Genomic DNA, 21477 nt, shown 5'->3' with positions numbered 1-21477 from the left:
AACACTGGGCATCCTCAGCCAAGCAGAGCTGTGCTTTGAAGCCTAGTGCAAAACTAGTGAGTATTAAACGAATCTGTTAATTGAAGCAGAGACCAAGGAGGAATTATGAGGTGCAGTTTTCATTGGATTAGGTCAACTAACACAACCCAAAAACCCTTTTGGGCATACAAGTCTCTGAGGCCTGAAAAGTAGCAAACTTCAAGCATTGTTTCTTTCTTTGGATACAGTGGCACTTACCGATCAGATTGAGAGAGGAGTTCTCAGCTTTTTCAAAGGCAACTTGACTGTTTCCAAGAATCAAACCAACCTCAATCTGCAAAAGCAAAGGAAACAAGTAATTACATTAAGCTATGAGGCTCAGTTTCAGCTGGCTCCTTAGCTATCTCCAAGCACATCTCAGAAGGCAAAAACAGCAGCTAAAGCTCCGTTTTAAAAGTCATTGGGAAGAATATTAAATACCAACAGCTCCTCTAAAACTAACATCATTGAATGCAAGTGCTCATCAGGCACAATAAATGGCTCTGAAAAGTTATTTCTTTAGTTCAAAGCAAACTGTTTTATTTCAGCAAGATCTAGCAAGAAAAGAAGAAAATAAAACCCTGTCCTTTCTACTGAAAGAAAAATAAAACCTGGACATATCTGGAAGGCAAAAAGGCTCAAGAGAGAATGTTTATATGAATTAGTATACAAACACCAAAAGATACTCCGTCTGTCTTTCCCAGCTCTGCACTTTAGCAGGTACAACGCTAAGCTCCCAACCTCACAAGCACAGGAGACTGCATTAAACTGAAAACAATGCTCCTTATCTTATCTGAGACAAAAAACACAGTAGGATTAAACCAATGGACAACTTTCTCCACATGAAAGTAACCTAAATCCCTCCTTGTAGCAAGATCTGATCAGTACTTGAATCTCTGGGGTCCCTGGAGAATGAACACCAATTTCTGTGAACCTACCTTCTGCTTTTTGCTTGCTCCAGACTCTCCTTTGAGAATGCTGGGGTCCATAGCTTCCATGTCCTTTACCAACAGGCCAAAAAGTTTGTCATTAAAGCTGAACACTAGCTGTGGAAAGAAAAAAAGCCAGAGGGATTTTAAGTCATTAAAAAGCTACAAAGGATTCTGGCAAGGCTACTAAGATTTGAAAAGAAAGAAGTCTGAGTTTACCACCCAAGAAATTCCATGTAGTTTTCACCTTCTTAAAGGTCTGGTGTACTGAACACGTTCTGTTCTTTTCGTGTCCCACACTTAAGAGTAACAGAACAGAAGCAGCAGGACATGAAGTCACTTTGAAAAAGTCAAAGAAAAAGTCTCTTTCTGAAAAAAGCTTCTTAGTTAAATGCTCTATATCATGCCTTGACATTTCCTCTCACTTTAAATATTCGTGCTGGACAAGGAGAACAATTTAACTCAAACCTTTCTGATCTTTCCCATGTCAGTTTGACAAGAAGACCTCAAAAACAGTGCTAGAAAAAACAGATACAAAATGAATATAAAAAGAAGGTCCATCTCATGGAAAAACAGGCTGTCTCTGCACAATTCCTTTCCTCCAGGATCACATTTGCAACGGACTTAAAATTCAGAGTCAGAGCTTGTCCTATCGTGGGAAAACGGCAAAGCAGAGGCTACTGCAGATGTTTCCAGGGCCAGGAGCTCATCTGCTGCTCAGTTACAGGGAGATCAGCTTTCAGAAACCCCTACATCAAATGCTTCACAGCTATTTCACTACTGGTGTCTGTAGAGCAGTAATAAATGTCACAATAAAATATTCTGCATTTGAAAGGTGCCACTGAGAATTAACTAGAACAGTGGGCACTTTGGTTTTACACAGAAGACAAAACTTCCTTCTCAAAAGACTCCAGGATCTGCCAAGCCCAGACCCCACCATGCCATGACAGAGAAACAACCCAACTCTCTCAAGCCTTGGGATTTTCCTCACAGAGAAAGACAGATTCCTTTAGACAAAGCAAAGGCAGATTTTAAAGCCCTCTGCTCCTGCTTTCAGTGAAAGACATGATGGCTTGACTGCTCATAGTGAAGCCATTCAGGCAATAAACAGTTCCTGATGTCCAGCTGTCCTCTGCAGCAGTGTCAGGTCCCAGGCACTCGTCAGTACTTTACACCACTGTAGGACAAGCATGCACAGGTTACTGAAGAACATTTCAGCCTTAAAAAGCAAAAGCAGACCCTCACCTGCTGGCCCACTGAGAAGGCCTGGCTGTTGAACTGCTGGATAAATTCAGCAGCCATCTTGTCTGTGTCGTAGGGGTTGGAGTCTATGCTCTTCTTCTGCAGAAAATCTATCTCAATGGTCATGGTGCCAATACACTGCTTAGTCTTGTCAAAAGTGTATAAGGAAACTGTTGAAAAAAAAGGCAACAGCACATTTTAGAACAGCAAGATCCCCCCACAAGATATGAAACATACTGTAAGGCTGGCAGTACATGTCCTTCCATTCAGAATGAGTACTTAGTAAAATTGCTTCTTTCTGATGGAGACCGTTCTTTCTCTTCCAGCCATGTTCTACCACAAGATCAGAAACACAATCAATGTATGTCACTGAAAATCCCTGCATTTCATTACCAACTCTGATGGTCTCCTTTCAAACAGCTCAAATGCTACACCAGCTTTGGGGGATGTGGACAATGGAGGCAAATTCACACACGCTGTAGTACCACAAGAACTGTATCTACACCTAAAGGTTTAGAAGACATCTCTTCAGAAAGCCCAAAAGCAACATGAAGAGAAGTCTTGCCCCAGAAAGCAATGACAAGAGGTCGTAAACAATTCTTTGTAGCAACAGATTGACTAGCTCCTCTCCAGATGAGGCAGCAGAAAACTAACATTACCTGCAAATTCAAGGGCAAAATACAATTGATGAGGCTTCTATGGACCACAACAAAGCATCAACTACCCTTGGTCTCTGACACAGAGGAAACAGCCCCTACCCCAGAGGTGCACGTGGGCCCGTCCTACCATGCCCCAGGTTTCCTTCAGTAACGCAGAATCAATTGAATGGTCCTTGAAAGGAGGCAGAAAATAAAATGGTATGGAAAGTATCTCACAGTCATTGCCAACTGCACCTTATCCAAACAGGTCTCAAGCCACACCATGTCAAAAACAAGAGGCCACTTAGAGTTGCTGCTGCTGGGGGAAAAGAGGATAGAAAGGAAAAAGGAGCGTGGCCCACAATGTCAGGAACACTGTCTCCACATAACTGGTCAGAGGGACAAGATCTCACAAAGCAGACAGTCCTAATAATTCACAAACTGGACTGCAGCAAAGGGCAGCTTCTCCAGAAGACAGGAGAATGTGACAGGTTTGCTTTGAATCTAGAGAATAAAGTCTCATCTGATACAGAAGTCACAGCTAAGGACAAAGCAGTAGGAGGTGAATAAGGGAAGCGTACTTCACACATAACCTACGATTTCCTGTTAAGCCTCTTGGCAGTAGAATGGTTCCAGAACAAACCTGTAGACTCCTGAACTGAAGTGTATTTACTGTATCGACTTGTTCTCTCAAAAAGGGATATGGCAGCAGGGCTATGGCACAAGCCATGGCTCATGAAGGAGAGACTTTGGTCCTGCAAGAGCACGACAGTAGTTCTGCTCACCTTACAGATCACTTCAGGACAGTTATTTCCCTTTGCTGTCTTCCTATTGCCTAATCTCAGGGCTCTGTCAAACAAAAGCTTCCAGAAAGATTATCAGTGCCTGGATCCGATCACAGCGGAGCACTGAGGCATCAACTGAATAGGAGCAGTCAAGTCCCCTCAAGGGCTGAATGCTGGGGATGTCTGGTACAGAGGAGAACAGTAACTCAGCACTGGGGCTGCAGTCCAGGACACAATATATGGCACCAGCTTCAAAAGCCTGTAACGTCCTGGCAAGAGAGGAAGGCTGGGAAGGCAGCAGTGACCTCCAGCCCCCAGCTCCACTTGTACATCTCCAGCTGAAACAGGGGAGCTGATGCAGCTGAAGAGGAACCCCTGGGGCCCTCAACCGTCCCACAAAGGCAAATGCACAAGATTTCCTCACCTGGGAAACCCTGACCACATCATCAAGGGCTCAACAGGACTCAGCTTCACGCTGCCACTCAGCAGCGGACGGCATTGACAACTGATATTCAAAACACAGTTTTCACACGATGTGGGGAGCGAGACAAAAGAAGAGTGGCCTGGCAAATCACTAGTGTTATGACTACTTCTCCCCACCTGTTGAATAGCTTTACAAAGCCTTTATACTCAGCAGGGAGTCATATGACATTTAGTCACTCTGCATAAAATTGCTGCATTATTTTTCTCAATACTCGTTCCCACATAGCTGGTAAGTTTACAGCAAGGTCTAGTACGAGTACAATCACAAATCTGCTCCAGCAGCTAATTATGCTGAATATTAGCATTTCTTCCCCCAAATAACTTCAGTATTAAAAAGCATTTATCTGTAAGCCAGCTGGCACATATTACAGATCAGCAACCAAACAGGGGTGAGAAACAAATTCATGTACAAGTCTCCCACCCTCATTAGAGGTTATTCTTCAGTTTAAAAGCCAGAACAAAATCAGCTAGCAGAAAGACCTGGCTCCCAAGCAAGATAAGTGAGGCATCTAGCTGTGCAGAGAGACAAACAGACTCTCTCCAGCTTGTGACTACAGACATGCACAGAGACATCATACTTCATATTTGAGCACTGATCCATGGCCGTGGATGTGATGTGACCAAAGGAGATGGGAAAACAAATAGCCAAGGAGCAAACTTCCCCAACAGTATCTCACATCCACAGGTCTACCACTTCTCAGTCTAGGTCCTCCTCACTTTTTGACACAGACTGCAGTCACGAGCTCTACTCACAATGCTCAAATGAGAGCACAATTCCCTGAAATCACCGTCAACACCACAAATGGCAAAGCAGTGGCCTAAGGAACAGTCTGTTCCACCTCAGTGACTGCAAGCCAGCCAATCATCAGAGCAGGCTTCATCACGGCCACCTTGCCAAAGAAAAGAAGGAGCTGACTGCCCCAGGAGCACATGGGTGATTTCTGATGGTTGAAAGAACCAACGCGATCCATTACCTTGATCTGTTGTTACAAAGAACATGGAATCCCTCCTGTAACAAAAGCTGCTGCCAGAAGTTTGGTCAGTACTCCAGAAGCTACAGATTAAACAGCAGCACGTATAACTGCCAGTGATGTCAACAGTCCACAAACCAGAGGTAATGATGACAGACAGCACAAATAAATGAAAGACAGAGCATGCGAGCCAAGAGACACAAATCAGCCTCCTCTTCAAACACTGGCAAAGGCTTGTCAGGCTCAATTAAGTGTTGAAATTGGAATACAGATCTTCAGTTTGCATAAACTCGAGATGGTGTCTCTTTCCCTTCATGCCATAGAATGTTCTACTCAGTTATTGGTGAAAATATCAAAGTTTCACCTCACAAAGCTCAGCATGCCAGCTACCCAGAGCACACTGCTGCCTTGAGGCAACTCCCAGCACTAAAGCTTCCCCATTCTCAAGACTCAAACTGAGATACCAAGAATATGCTTGATGACAGCTGCTGTTCCTGTTAGCTGGTACACGTTCTCCAAGGCCACAAGAACAGAGCACCCAGGAGAGGTTAAATGTTCACATCTGCATGTGGACACTGATGGCCCACACAGAGCTACGCTGGCAGAACAGCAGATGTCTGAAGGTAACACTCAAAATAGTCCTCTAGGTTTTGAAAGTGTTGGGAGACAGAAAAGTCTGCAGATAGGAGAGCAACTCCCCTTGACTAATGAGAGTCTCACACTACCTGAAGAAAGGATGAAGATCTAAAGTTTTCCAATTCAGTTTCACTGTGTGGAAACATGGAATCCAGCTGTTAGGAACTTTCACCACGATCACGCTGCCAACTGACTTACCATCGATCTCTTGTCCAATGGACAGTCCAGCCCACTTTCTCTGTAAAATAAACACAAGCATTTTAGAAAGCCTGTCCTTCAGTAGAACCAGTGACCACTCAGAGTCAGAACCCTCACTCAGAAGAGGAGGCTCACTCATGAGAATCTTAAGAAGCAGCAGAAAAAGGTTTTCAAATTAGCAGGAAACGAGTAAAAAACATGGACTCATTTCTAGTAACAATTTTATTTTCTGACCTCAGGAGGTTTTCTGTCCAACCTCCTTCATGTTACTGGTCCCTCCACCATCTCAGAGGCAGAAGTCACCATAGCAGACAGGACATTTTGTGTTTCTGCTCATTTTCTCCCAAAGCCCAGGTGCTGAACACACAGCAGGTAGTGCAAGAGGTAGGAAAGGCTGTTAGGCTGTTGCACACTCCATGATCAGCTTAAAAGCTCACTAGTGGTAGGAAAGTGCTGTTATGTGCTCCAAAATATAATATTACCTAAAGTAAAACTTGTTCAGAGAACTAGCAAAAATGAAACTGTCCAAATCCCTTAGGTCCTTTCAAAATCCTTTGAAGAGATGTGTGCAGCGCTCAACTGCATGAGCAGCGGGAAGTGACTCAACACTTCTGTGACACAGAAATATATGACCTTCACTGTGCCCAAAGTTCTGGCTTTCACTGCAAAAACGGTACCATTCTGGTATGTATTTACAGGCCCCATCTCATCATCTCTCAAACACCTAAACCCTTGAGAGGCATGAATCCTAAGAACCTGTGAGAGCCATTCCACAAGGCCCTGGCAGGATCACACCTCAAGTGTGGTACTTTATGGTCATTCACGTTTGGCCTTTTCTCTGCAAGGAACAAGCCATTGAAGGAATACAATGACTTTTTTAAAACAATAAAGCTTCCCCCTCTCCAATACATTCACACCTCCAGCTCAAGTGAAGACTTCCCTTGGCATACCAGAGATCAATCTGTTCAAAAGCAAAGCCCAGAGCAGGAAGTCTGATGTCTACTCACTGCTATTTCCAAGAAGCTGAAAACAAATTATGTTTGCATATTTAATCTCATGTTTCACCGCTTCTACTGTTTCTCTGCAAGGCCAGGAAGAACTCTCCTCCTCCCCTTGACACTTCAATTCTTTAGCAAAAGATATTCTAAACTCCCCTTCACCTGAAGAACCAGACATTGCAGAGCAGAAGTGCAAGAAGGGTGGGCAGGCACACTGGTACTGCTGCAAACACTGGGCTTTGCTCAGACCACCCCGGTTAAGCTTAGGAAGCCTGTCACCACATTTCAGGACAGGAAGGGAAGCTGTCCAAGTTCTGCTAGAAAGGTTAGTTAAGATCTTCTCTGTGGCAGGAGATGTAGCTCAATTCCTATGTTCACATGGGTGCTTTCTGCTAAGAAGTTTGTCATCACTGCATGGCTCTTCACCTTTTGGGCTCTGCAGTATACAAAACTTATCATATCTTTTGGTCTTCCCACTCAAGAGTTGGGATTGTTACAGAGTAAAGGTGCTCAACAACTTTTTGTGTATAATGAATGTATAATGAAACAGACTTTCTTGGAGGTCTTGGAGCCTGTGCCCACTACATGAGTACCCTGAACAGGTAAGCACACACTCCAGGTAACACCGGCTGCAATTATCCAAGCCTGCAGGAAATCCTGGAATTAAATCCCAGCACCAGGAGTACTCAAATCATTTACCTACCAGTAGCTGTAACACTATCACAGTCGCTTTTTAGAGGTAAGCAACCTACCTCATTCCTTAACAGAAGAGCTCTCCCAGCTCTACAGTGACTCCTGGAAGCTACAAAAATCAACTCTAGACCATGAATGTATCTACTGTAACCTGGGGATACAAATACCTTCCCCTGATAACTGCATTTCAGTTTAGGTATCACAAATCAAAGCTAGACATAAGGGTAACATAACATCCTCTTCACCCACGCACTGGGACAAATATGAATTGGAACAATATGTCAAAAAACAAAGACATTTCAGGGCCTATGCCAAGACATCTGTTGAGAAAAAAGCCTGGTGCTTGGAGCACAGAGATTCAGCTTCTAGACCAGCTACCAGCAGGAAAATACAAAAGCATTAAATCAGTGACCATGGTTGTTGCTGGTTTGTTATGCAGGTCGCCGTGAGAGGCAGTTAAAAGCCACAACATTAATTTTTCCATTTAGAAGTTAATTGCATTATTTATTCTAACCAGCTTTTAACATGAGATAGGGAAAAGGAGACAAGTTAAATCTATTTTATGCATGTCATTGCACGTTTCATCTAAAACCACGATCAATGACTGACTATAGTGAATAAAACTTCACGCAGGTCTTACAAAAACAAAGTCTAGGGAAGCTGGGGAACAGTAAAATTGGAATCAGAGGAATAAGAGACATTGCTTAGGCTTTCTTTCTGAAACAGTTTGCTTCTGGTGGGTTTTTTAAAGGTTAAATTATACCTTTTCTAGTATCTTTATCCCATCATGAGCTAAAAATAGATCAAAGTTATATAAGCAAGTTTGCTTCAGTTACAAGTCTCCTTGAACATTTGCTGTCAGGAATCACATTTGCAGCATACAGTTATTTATGTAGATATCTCCCTCCAATTACCCGTTATCTTCAATCCTGATCTCAAAGGAAATGTTGTTGCTTCTATAGCAAAACAGTAAGTCAAGCATCACAGTACCTGGGGCAAGCTGAACGCGATGCTGCCGGGAACAACCGACGGATGGGTTCTCAGTGTGAAAATGTATTTGTGGTTGGGAGAAGTCTTCACCACAACATGTCTAGAAGAGAGAAGAGTATTTTACTTCAATAAATACCCAGGAGGATTTTGTATTGTTCCCAGTGGTGTGAGAATACAAAAGAAACAAGCCAGCTTATGTTTGGTCCTATAAAGCAAAAAGCAAAACCTCCACCACAATGCAGATACACAGCAGTTTTCCACAGGAGTCACAACCTTCAGTGACAGGATTTGATCTCAAAGCAAGAAGTGGTACTAATAATTGCTATTTATGTTCCCCCACCAGTATGTTTTTACTTCAGGAATTGCACTATACAAATGTGAGAGAACCAAGCTATAACCACAAAGACCAAGGCCGCTCCATCTAAAAATCACTTGTTTCACATCTCAAGCATCTAACACCAAAACATCCATATTTTATCCCAAAGCAAGCCCTATCCCCCAGTTGTGATTTCCAAAATAGATGCAAAGCCTATGCAAGGCTCGTAGCATATTGTTTAGAAGTTTGATCACACAAAAAACTTGAAGGAATTTCTCTATAAAAAGTAGAATCACACTGGTGCTGAGGCTGTTCCTCCTGTTTGCCAGTGACCAACAGATCATGAACTCAGACAGCATTTAAAGACCAGGAACACTCATAAAACCAGAACAATACAGTCAGGAGCAGACACAGCAGCAGCAATTGCATATGCCTGTCTGTCATTCTTAGAAGCAAAGCTGTCAGCACTCAAGATACTCAAAAGCTGCTTATAGCTTCCTGCAGACAATGCCTGATAGCTCTTATCATGTGACAGGCAGACTTCCTTTTGGCATAACAAGGCAAGACAAAAGGAAGATGTGATTTGTGTGCACTGGTGGCAGGATGATGGTGGAAGCAGCTTTCATGTCACTATCTTCCTCACAACAGCTATTTTAAATACTCCTAGGGCATATGTAGCATTCTGGTCTCACCAACCTGATCTTACCCAAGGTCAAAAACCAAAGGCTAGATGAACTATGCTAACAGCTCCTGGCCATCCTCCTTCCCTGGCAGTGAATGGATTACATGCACTTACGCTCCATACATTTTCATTTGCATGAACCCAGCACTATCCAAAAGCAGATCTGCTGCACACGTACACATTGGCTACATCACGTATGCATAACGGCTTCAGCCACATGGTAGGAAAGAACATATGGCCCTCTCAGACTAGAGGAAAGGCATTGCCTGCATAGCCAAAACCACTAGACATCCATAGCTGTAGCACAAACAGGCAGGGAAGCTTGCAAAACCTTTCCAGGAACTGCTAGCATTTGGTGACATAGCAGGGTAAGAAACAGCACTCAGTGATACACACCTGCTCTGTCAGCTGGACCAGGGATTTCACTCTTCACTAGTTTTGGCCCTAATCACCCATTAGCTGCCTAAAACCCCATCTGCAGTGATGTACGTCCCTCCTTTTCCACATCGTGCCCCAAGCATAAATCCAGAAACCTCTTACATCTGGGACAGATCTCTATAAATCTTACAGAGGGAGAGCAAGACGTTTACTGGTGCTTCATGGCGATCTGGGAAGGTGTCTGAGGACTGGGAGAAAGCAGATGTCACTCCTACCTTCAAGAAGAAGGATGCAAGGAACGACAGGCTGGGCAGCTTCACTTTAGTCCCTGGGAAAGCAATGGAGCAACCAATCTGGAAGCCAAATATATTGAAGGACAAGAAAGTGACTGGGAGTAGTCAGCTTGGATTTGCAAAGGAAAATGAGGCCTGACCAACAGGACTGCTTTCTACAATGAAATGGTGAGTTCTGAGGATGAAAGGAGAGCAGTGGATATTGTTTGTCACCACATTAGCAATGCTTTCTACAGTGCCTCACACAAAAATCCTTAGAGGAAAATCAGTGCCATCAGACCAGGTAAGCAGGCCTGGAAACTGAACTGCTGGGCTCAGAGGGCTGTGATCGACAGCCTGACTCCAGCTTCAGGCACTTTGCTCCTGCTGTACCTACCCAGGTGTCTACATGGGACCTAAACTATCTAAACTCCACATTGGTGACAGGGATGATGGGAGAAAGTGCACCCTTACCCAGTGTGCAGATGAGAGACCTGCTGATTGTGCTGCCATTCAGAGGGACTCTGACAGGGTCGAGACATGGGCTGAGACAAATCCCATCGAGTTCCATAAAGGAAAATGAAAAGTCCTTCACCTGGGGAGGAATAGTCCCATGCACCACTACAGGCCCGGGGGCCAAATAGCTGGCAAGGGGCTTTGCAGAGCTGAGATCCTGGTGGACAATGAGTTGAACCTGAGCCAGCAATATGCCCTTGCAGCAAAGATGGACAACATCATCTCTGCCTGCATTAGGAAAAGCATTGCCAGCAGGTCAGGAGAGATGATCTTTCCCAGACTGAATGTTGCCCCAAGCACTGTTTCATTTTAAATTGAGTAGCAGACAAAACAGAGCAGCTGTCCAGGAAGCCAGGACTGAAATCAGCAGGTTTCCAGCAGAGAGAGTATCAGCCCAAGTAATTCAAATTAATATCAATACACAGCGTCCTGGAAAGCAAGGTTATGTCACTGCAGAATGTTAGACAAACATGCCTGTAGGCAAAATACAAGTTCCAGCTACACTACTGCAATACCTCACCAAGAAATACACTTGATGACAAATAACACCCTACTAGAAGCAGCTCATCAGACAGTAAAAGACCCAAGATTAAAGCTTCTTAAGATTGATACGGATCCTCAACAGTGCATAGAGTTTGGCTCAAAACACAACAGTGACTTGAGCCAAACAGCAAATATTCAGGATCTCTGCAGGAAGAAACAAACTTCCCCACTCTTTGGTTTCATTTCAAAAAAGCAAGATGCAAGAAAATGAGGATACCTGGTAAAAATACTGTGGGTGGGGGTATCCACACAGATTTGATACCAATTAAAATTACTATGTTGGATCTCACCGTTCACCAAAATCATTCCCAGCAAAGCAGAAGGCCAGCAGAGCTCAGCAGTGGGTAAATATGCCAGGAAGCAAAAAAGAAAAGAAGAAACAGAAGGGAAAAAACCCAACTGGCTTTCTGAAAAACATCAATGGCTTAGGAAAGGGCAAATCCTGACAGGCTCATTCAAATAACCTGCAAGAGGCATAGGAACAACCACGTCTCTTCTCAAAGACATCAGAAGCAGGAGGTTTCCAACAGGTTATAAGCAACCTAAGTATTAAGAATGTTCAAAACAAGGCAATACCAGGAAAAACTAAATGCATTTTCCCACACTGATGTTCACCAAGAAGGAGCTTGGAGACCTCACAGACACACATGGGGGAAATCTCAACCTCATTAACCTTCTTTATAAGCTTCTGCTTATAAAACAAACAAAAGGAACACTGAATCCTCAGGGCCCAATACCTCCCAAGAGCTCTAACAGATGAAACTGCTACTCTGATTCATGTGTAAAGCCTTGCTTGACACTATTAGAACCAAAACATGGCTGTTATGCCACTTCTTAAGAAGGACTCCTGACTGATCCTAGGAAATTGTCTGCTGGTAAGTCTGCTGGCCAAGTTGAACAAACCAACAGAAACTAGAACAGATAATATTAACCCATGCGTCCCTTGGTTTTGATGTTACTGAGGAAAGAGAATTGCTTGTGTAAGAGAAAGGACAAATTACATATCTATGCAAAGGTGCCAGGAAATATTTGAATGATATGGGCAGCTATTTCTCTGATGCATGTTTGGAAACCCACGTAAATTACTCAGCAAGGCTCCTCAAAGGCTCTTCAGATATCTAAACTGGCATGAGATAAGAGGAGCAGTCTTCCCATGTAAAAGGAAGAAGGTAAGAGCAATTAGTCAGTTCTCAACATTAACAAAATCTGAAGTTGAGATAACCTGCCCTGGCTTCCTCCCAGACTTGTGCCCTTCACTGCCCAAGTGTTTCCAACCCTTTTTTTTTCTCTCCAAAACACACTGGGAGTCCTCAAGATAGATGTATGCCACAGGAACTTAAGATGGTGCAACTTAGCAGACCAACTTATCAGACCTATCAGACCAACAGAGTACTACAATAATGCAACAGTAACACAAGACTGATCCCAACTCCTGCGGCACAGAATGACGACTCAGACTTGTCTGACTTAGAGCATTTGGAAAACGAAGCATGAAAAGATCTACAGTAGCATCCTAGGGAGAAACCAATCCAAACAATCCAAGGTCAAACTCCCAGCTCTACGCCGTGAGCACCAAATGGAAGTGTTAAAGCTAAGCCCTTTGTGTAGCTGTTACCAAAAAGCATTCAGTGCTGCGATGCAAAGCCAGTCTGCTGACTGTGTGCAGCCTACTGCAGCAGACCAGCAGGATGGTCTTGCTCAGTGTATCTGCAATGCAGCAGAATGACTGTATCCTTCAGCAGTAGCTCAACATCGTGATGTTTCTCTGTACTCTAGCCTTACGCTTTTCAAAGCAATGGACAGCATCTGCTCACAACCTAACATATGCAGCTTTCCATAGGAGCCCCGATCTCTAGAACTAAGCAGCTCTCTCAGGGAGAGCCAGCAGAGCCAGCAGCGTGGCCAGCCTGCTCACCAAGCAGCTCCAGGGATACTGCTTCCTGCAGAAACAGAGGAATGAAGGCTTTCAAGGAAAGCAGCCAGCTTCTGCAGCCCTGCAACCCGGGTCCCTCCAGGACACTCCTACCTGAGGAAATGACCATTTTTACAATGCATGAGGTACAGTGCTCACTTCAGGTGTTTCTGGGGAAAAATGTAATCTGAGGAGATGAGGCCATCACTCTGTCCAAGCAGATACTTTTGCCTGCTTCTGACTCTAAGAGTTGTGCTCACTTGGGAGTGTTTTAAGATGGGTGGCTTTGTTTCGTTTTGGCATTTTATACTAACACTGGACTTGTGAAATGCCAGTTCAGTTAATCACCAAAAGGCCAGGAGAACTCTCCAGGGTAAGCAGCACAGCAGTTTGACAGATCAAAAAGAAGCAAGTCTTAAAACATATCGTTCCTCTGTTCCCCACAGTTCAGAGCCACTTAGTTCTTCACCCTTAGCAGAACTCATCAGGGCCAGCTATCTTATGCCAAAGCCCCAAGTGTACCACTTAGTATCTTAACATTTTTCCCCACATTTCAAAATCAAGCTCTTCCACCTTCTGCTGCCTTTGATACTCTTTCTGGTGAAATTAATTACTTCTGTCTACAATCTACACACTGAAATCTTTAAGAGAGCCACCATACAGTTGCAGCAAAGAAAGGAAACTAATTGTCTGAATTGGCTTCTTTTAATCCAAAGCCCTTCTGTGGGGGCTGAGATGAAAAATTAATGTGTTTTCTACCTTTCTCACAAAAGTCACTCAGCTTTCATTCGTCACCCCAGAACTACAATTAAAGAATCCAAACTGTGCCCACACTCTGGCTTCCTTCCCCTTTTGTTCTTGTGCATGAAAACTCCTAGAACAAGACATAGTTTCTACCGGCTCTGCTCAGCACTCCAATACCCTGTGAAAGTGAGAAGATGTCCCTAGTAACACAATTAAATCACAAAAATCACCTTGAAATAGTTCAAATCTTCTAACAGGAACAGCAGCAAAACCAAAATAAAACAAACCAAAAAAAAGATCAAAAAGTGCCTGAAGTCCTTCATTAAAATAGTGATTATAATTACTTAGCAGTTCCACTTCTCAAGGAACAAATGCTTCAGAGAAAAATGTACCATTTTATTACTATCTCCTAAGACAGGCACATTTAAAGTTCTGGTCTCTAAATACACAGAAGTTTTGGTCATTAACCCATTGGATTCACCTTCTCAAATCTGAAATCTCGTTCCACCTCCTTCCAAGTTCTGGAAAGGATTTGGTTTTGGTGAAAAGTTGAATGAGCAACAGTGCATACTTACTGCCCAGATGGGAAGTCCTTCTCATTCACCACAGCGCAGTTGGTTAGTGACAGTTCATCAGTGGGACATCTTGCTGCTTGCATAGACTATGAGAGAGAAAAGGAAGAAAAAAACCTGTCAAAATGCCTTTACTAAAATTCCTTTACTAAGCCACACCTCAAAACTCTGGATTTAGATTGGGTATCAGGAAAAGTTTCTTCCCCTAAAGAGTCATCCAGCCATGGCCCAGACTGCCCAGGGCTGTGGTGGGGTCCCCATACCTGAGGGATGGACTACAGGAAACATCACAGATTAGTAACAAACAGAAGACAATTAAGTTAAACAGTCGGTTCCAATTAATGCAATGAATTTAGTGAGAGCGTCCTGCCCTGTTCCTTTTTCTTAGTAGTCAAAGGAGCAACCCTATTGCAAGAGTTGCTGTTCATTTTTTTTTCCTTCCACTTATTACTCACGAATCACTAGCTAAAATAATCAAATACCACTACTCTCAGCCCAGGCTACCCCATCCTCTTTATGATGGGGGGAAGAGTGCAGTGGAAGAACCTGAGCCCCATCATGCATCCCTAATCCCATGTGCTTCTGTCGACTTACACAGAATCACAGAATCTTAAGGGTTGGAAGGGAACTCAATGAAAAATCAGCCTCAAAGTGCCTCTAGAAGTGGAGAAAGGGATGGAAAAGTCAAGATGTTTCAATTATTAGTGATAGCCTGGAAACATTTAATTTGGAGAAAACGTCCTAAGAGGTCAAGTTTAGCTTATCTTTAGATTCAAAGCACAACTATCTTCTTTTCAGATACAAATTTGCAGGCAGTGCAACAGAAACTATTTGTCAGCATCAAACTACTGCTAAAAGCAATTCAGAGTGGATTTTCTCTTAGGATAACTTTAAATCCAAGCAACAAGAGAAGGAAAGACGCTGATCCCAATGCACACATCTAAGTAATCTCCCCAGAGTTAACATCCTGCTCAACTTTCCTCCTCTCACCCCTCCGGGCCGCTCGAGAAAAGCAACAGAGAAAATTCATCTCCATGAGGTCTGAAGCAAACCTGCCCTATAGCTCAAATCAACTTTTAATGTCATAATGTAATTCTGGAGTACTTGCTATTTAGAAAAGGACTGATGCCTTATTTTTACTGAATACTGTTCAATTGCCCTTGACACATATGACAACAGAAAAGGATTCCATTTTCAACCTTGAAACAGATTTATCTACTTGAATCTGCAGTGTAATAAGAGACTCAACTAAATATTCTCATATTAAAAATGTACAACCCTAACTGGACTTCTGACACCCACAGTCTGCCTGCTGAGGCTCGCCAGCTACGGGCACTTCACACAAGAAAGCAGTCACCATTTTATCATTTCTCCCTCCATATGCAGGGAGACTATCTTGTGAAGGGCATGCCCTGATAAAACGCATTAAGTAGGATATTTCTGGAGAAAACTGAACACAGAGTTCCTGGATTAAACCTTTTTACAGCACTAGTCCTCAACTGCATTTTTAATCCTTACTGACAAACTGCTTCCTACATGACAACAGCAAGCGCCCAGGAAAGTTGCTGTTCTTCTGTGGGAATGTGCAAGCTTTGCTTTAAATGCATAAATATAAAGGAATGCTTATCAAATGCAGCACCCAGTGCTCCTTTTGCAAGCTCCACATTATGACAGGTGTGTGGCAAAATATCCTTGGGTATCTGACAGAAGCGGTGACAGCTCCTGCAGCAGTACCAGCACCCCTGCACTAGCCAGCCCACAGTCAGGCTCATTCTCCTTCTGGGGCGTCTGGCAGAAGTCCATTTCTCACTTGACAATGACCAACGTTTCAGACCACATCTATAATCTTCGCTGTGCTCCCGGCTCTCCAGGAGATGCCCTCCTGAAGCTCCAAGATTTTGCAAAACTTTGTCCATCCCCAGCGTACAGAAGTGTCTGTACATAGCCCAGCATGTGTGAGGACAGGGCGGCACCCAACCGACTTGGGCTGCCAGGAGCGTACAAGGGACAATTTGAGGAAACCTGGCCACAGAAGAGACAATGATTAAACTGGAAAGCACTCAGATAGGAAGGAGAAACACATCATCCCAGTGAACTGCAGTGGCTTTCTCTTTTCCTCACCTCAGCATTCACATCTCCAAAACTACAGATTCCTGTCCATCGAACAATTGAGCTGCACCAGAAAGAATGTGGGCACTGGCTGCTCCCCCAGTCAGTTCTTTGGGCATAAATGCAGTCCAAAGTTGCAACATGAGCCACTGGAGCCAGGAGGGCTGTCATATGCTCATGGTAGTACTATCAAGGACCATTTTAAGCTCTTGAATTTTGGGTTCCTGCTTCCCAGGACACCAGCACAAGGACTCTCAGAACCCTGTGCCCTCTCCACATCCAACACTCTTACTGCCTGCACTTCCACACCACATGACAGGGAACAGAGGAAGCAAAATCCTTACGAGTATTTCTAAGAAATCTTCAAGGATATTTACACAAGTTAATGTAAAGCTAACTAGGAGGCTACTGCTAGCAACTAGGGAAGGCAACAGAGCTTGGCAAACTTGCAGCTGACAGGGAATGTCATCTGCTGCAGCTGCACTGCTGGGGAGGTGACTCATATATATCTGCACAGGCTGCAGTTATGCCGGTGTCCACAACATTTATCTCTCAGGCTTAGAGCTACAAAAGTCTTCCCTGCCTCCAGTTGTTCTGTGAGCAGACTCCAAGTAGGAATGCCTCGGTTCTACAGTGTCCTCAGCTAGAGGTATCCATCACCCATCATACAGCATCTGCTTAGTCCAGAAAGCAATGCTGAGTTACTGATGTATTTTCACACATGCATAAACGTATCTTTTCTCCTTCTGGATTTTGAGACAAGCAACCAAAGCAAAAGCATTTAATCCCCGAATCTGACCCAAGAGATTATGAAACAGCTTAAAAAGCCAAGGCAGGTTTTGTTCTGTGCACTGGATCTACATGGTTTGTACAAGACAAATATTTTTAAACTGTTAGATGTTTAAAATCTCCTTTTGTGTAAAACACCCCACCATAGATGTACATGGTTATATGTATATGCATATGTACACAGATACCATCTCTGTCGTGCAGATGTTGGCAGATAAGTGTGAGGAAACATGCCAACTCTAGGTACTAGACAGAGAAGTCTCCTCTGCAGAGCACACTGCCAACTGCACAGAAACAGTGATCCTCATTCCAAAAAGCATCCAAGCTCCACCCTAACCAAAGGCACTCAAGTACCTCTGAGTCTGCAGCTTCATCACCCACTCCTGTGCAGGAGCTATCCTCAGGATGGAAGCTCAATCTGTGGTTACCAGGGACAGAGCAGACATGTGCCTGCCCGGTGGTTGACCCAAAGGTGTCCAAAGTCAGTCATTCACTACTAAAAATCCACAAATAAAATTAAGCTTAAATATTGAAAGGAAGAATTACAATATAAAAGGTGTTCTGAAGGTAAACAGGGAACTGAGATGATGGGATGTAGGATCCAGGACCATGCTCCTGATGGAAAGCGGAATGCAGGAAGCATCCCTGATACAGCCTGCATCTAAAGATGCAACAGACCAAGTGCCAACAGAATCCAAGATCAACATTAAAACTGCAAACATGTGGAGCCTGCTGAACACAGATGACAATCACCAGTACTCACATGCAGAAGGATAAGCTGCAGCAAAGCTAGGTCAGCAACAGCCCAGGAGAAGAGGACACATTAAGCTTCCTGAGCACAGGAACACCCAAGAAGGATTATGACTACTTTCTCTCTACATACACAGATACACCATGGAGATGAATAACTGAGAGGAAGAAGTCAGTATAAAATAACAACAACACTCACAGCTACTGACTAGTAGTTATGAATGGGTTCCCAAGCAGGAAAGGATGCTGCACGACCATAATCTATAGCAGGAAATAGTGCCCAAAACTCCTCTGAGCGCACTCACTAATCTTTATGTAAGGAATGACACTACAATGCCTGCACCAGGGACCCGATTCAGCAACAGGACATGTCCTAAATGCCTCCAAACATTCCTAAAATACAAAGGAAAATAAATGAATCAGGAAATCACTAGTTTGCAAAAGTTTTTTCTGCATCTCCCAAAACAATACTTGAATATAGCTTCCAGGGTTCTGCAGCTACAACAGACCAAACACCTACAAATAACTTTTTGGAACAGCAGGCTTGGCAAGACAGGTTTCCTCTCCAGAGCCCTGCTGTGCCTGGCAGGCTGGGGACACTGTCTCCCGGGACAAGCAGCCCTGACTCGCTGCACAGGATCAGCCTTTCCATCTGCTCCACTTGACCTCTGGTTTACTTTGCTGGAAGCTTTTATTCTCAACAGGAAGGAGCTGCATTCTCTCTCAGTAACAAGCTCATAAATACCAATTTTCACCTATTAAAAAAAGAATACATTAGGAAAGTTAAAATCTCAGAACTAATATTCTCATTTCTGTCAAAGCCAAGGAACTCAGAGCAAGCCAACACAAAGACAGCCTCAACACAGAGTCCAGACAAGGACGATGGATGCAACACTCCCTCCTTCCCAAAACCCCAAACGTGACACTCCCACGGGTATGAATCACATCCCTGTGCTCGCTCAGGCAGCCCAGGATGCACCACAGCGACCGTGGCTACGCCACACACACCAGCTGCTGGCCGACACACAAACCAAAGCAGCTAAAAATGAGAGATAAGAGCTCACATCAACACCTCCTGAACCATGCAGGGGTGAAAACGAAACAGAGGATTTTCTTCCCTGTGTTGCTTCTTGCCTGCACCACCAGTGACTTTCCCTTTCTCATCTGGTAAGTTATATACATGAGCAAAAGAGACCAAGCCCATCTGCCAACAAGGGCCAACAATACAGACTCCAGCTTGTCTTCACTGGCAGTTCTTTGTACCCACTACACACTCCATATATTTTCTATTGTCTTTATTAATGGGCAGACTGGTGCTCTCCTGACTTTTCCCTGACTTTTTTATCAATGTAGCAGACCTGTGCTGGGCCTGGGCAGTAACTGAGAAATCACTTGTGGCTTTGCACAGAAAAGCCATGTTAAGGGCACAGAAGTGTCCATCTTCACAATCTAAGGGTCTTGTTCTTGAAGGCAGCACCTGTTGCTTACCCCTTGTTAGCAAAGTTCACAACCCAAATGAATTGTGTTCTGCAATGGAGCTTTGCAACTCCACTGCTGTTTTACCCAGGGCAGTTAGGATGAATGTAGCTTTGGGAATTGCCATTATTTTGCAGTGTTAGGAGAAACACAAGCGACAGTTTCAAAACTGAATGCTTTCCCCATCCAAAAGAGCAGAAGAAACAAGTGTACTAAAGTAGAACTTTTACAATCTACTAGTACCATATAGCAACTACAATCTCACTTTAAAAGAGCTGCTCTGCCCAACGATCTCCTGCTCCACATAAGTTCTTTACAATCTGATCAGTAAAGTGACTTCTGAAATATCACTCTCATAAATGACATATCTGACCCTGTGCTGCTGTGCCATGTTAAGCAGCAGTGACCCAGAATATGTGCATTTGTAACTAATACACTCATTTTTTGAGTGGAAGTTGCCTCACATTTCTTCTGTGAGTCCAGACAGTTAACAATTTGACTACAGGGAACAACTACTTGCTGTGCCTCATCTAATCCTCTTTTAAGATGCTTAAAGGCATGAAACATGACTCAACTCTGTCAAGGATGCAGGTCACAGGATTTTGACACACAGGATTTTGAGTTAACGCATGCAAATTTCTTCCCCTTATTATAGAAAATTTACCATAGGGACAAGGTGAAAAATACGGCCTTAACATGGCATTTGTCGTGTGAAAACTTGAGCTGCAGCTACCCCAGCAAAGTTGCAACTCATCCCACTGCTGAGAGGTTGCATCGGGCACTAAACATCCCAGGACACTGATTTGTGTACCAAGCACTACCCCATTATCAGCACTTTGTGTTTAAGATGCAACACCTCACAGACATTTCTGTGTTTTCTACAGAACTTGACACAACTCTAGGGCACAAATTACTCCAGATTTTTTTGACAGGCCAGTGCTTTATTGCATCCCAGGAGACTAGAGAAATGTGTTAAATCTTTTTATGCTGCAAACCTTTGACCTTGCTGAACTCTTGTGACATGTACACAGGGGGCAGATTAGCAGTGTAGCAGCAGGGCAAGGGAATGCCTGAAGAACACACTCAGCCTGGATTTAACAAGCAGTAACTTTATCTGGTGGCTCAAACGCAGGGTAATGGGATGGTGTTGAAAACTTTTATTGTAACTGCAGCAACTGCGTTCCTTGCTGGAATATTCCTCTTCCCAGATCTTCTCCAACACAACTCTACAGTTCCTGGAGGTCAAAAAGACTTCTGAAGATGGAAGAGATGGAAATTTAGTCATTCTCTGGTCTTTGCCAGAGAACTTCTCTGATTTGAGACAGCTGCCTGACAGGTACAGGCAGTATCCACCAACTCCTGGACCCAAAAAAAGATCAAAACACAACATAAGGACCTATAGTGTTTGGGGGGGGGTTGTACATTTTCATGTAAAGAGATCAATGACAACTGTATTCCACTGAAAATCACATTCAAATGACCCTAGTAATTAACAGGACTTCTTCCAAAATCATAGCTAGGCATCTCCTGAAACACAGGTCTTCTCCTGATTGACCTCTGTGCTCTAAGGTATAGGACACAGAACAGAGGATAAGCAGAGGGAAAAACTTGCTGTGCTACAAAAAAAAAACAACAAAAAAGTAGTATTTTATATAAACATGAGATATAAAAACCACAACTGAAATCATCTTTAAGGGGAGAATTTTTACAAGTTTTTTCTACTTAGAAAATTTCTTTTTAAATGTAGTAATTCTGGGCTGCCCATGGTAAGAAAAGAGGTGTGACACAGCAGCACTCCCCAGGTAGAGATGGAGAGGTAGCACTGAAATCTCCCTAT

At 43.6% G+C, this 21477-nt stretch overlaps 1 protein-coding gene across 3 annotated transcripts in view; it reads right to left on the bottom strand.

The window, feature by feature from the left end:
* The window catches only part of LOC104563553 (vesicle-fusing ATPase), a 67553-nt gene that overhangs the window by 41928 nt on the left and 4148 nt on the right, over positions 1-21477 (bottom strand). For all 3 annotated transcript variants that reach the window (XM_062016929.1, XM_062016927.1, XM_062016930.1), the window contains exons 2-7: positions 14520-14605; positions 8582-8681; positions 5901-5940; positions 2193-2359; positions 957-1064; positions 238-313 (exon numbers count right to left, since the gene is read on the bottom strand). In XM_062016929.1, coding sequence (XP_061872913.1) covers positions 238-313; positions 957-1064; positions 2193-2359; positions 5901-5940; positions 8582-8681; positions 14520-14605 — 577 coding nt within the window. The remainder of the gene's footprint in view (positions 1-237; positions 314-956; positions 1065-2192; positions 2360-5900; positions 5941-8581; positions 8682-14519; positions 14606-21477) is intronic.

The sequence above is a fragment of the Colius striatus genome, chromosome W (genome assembly GCF_028858725.1).
Source record: "Colius striatus isolate bColStr4 chromosome W, bColStr4.1.hap1, whole genome shotgun sequence".
NCBI lineage: Eukaryota > Metazoa > Chordata > Aves > Coliiformes > Coliidae > Colius > Colius striatus.
The sequence above is the reverse complement of the archived record's forward strand: the minus strand, read 5'-3'. Positions and strand labels throughout refer to the sequence as shown.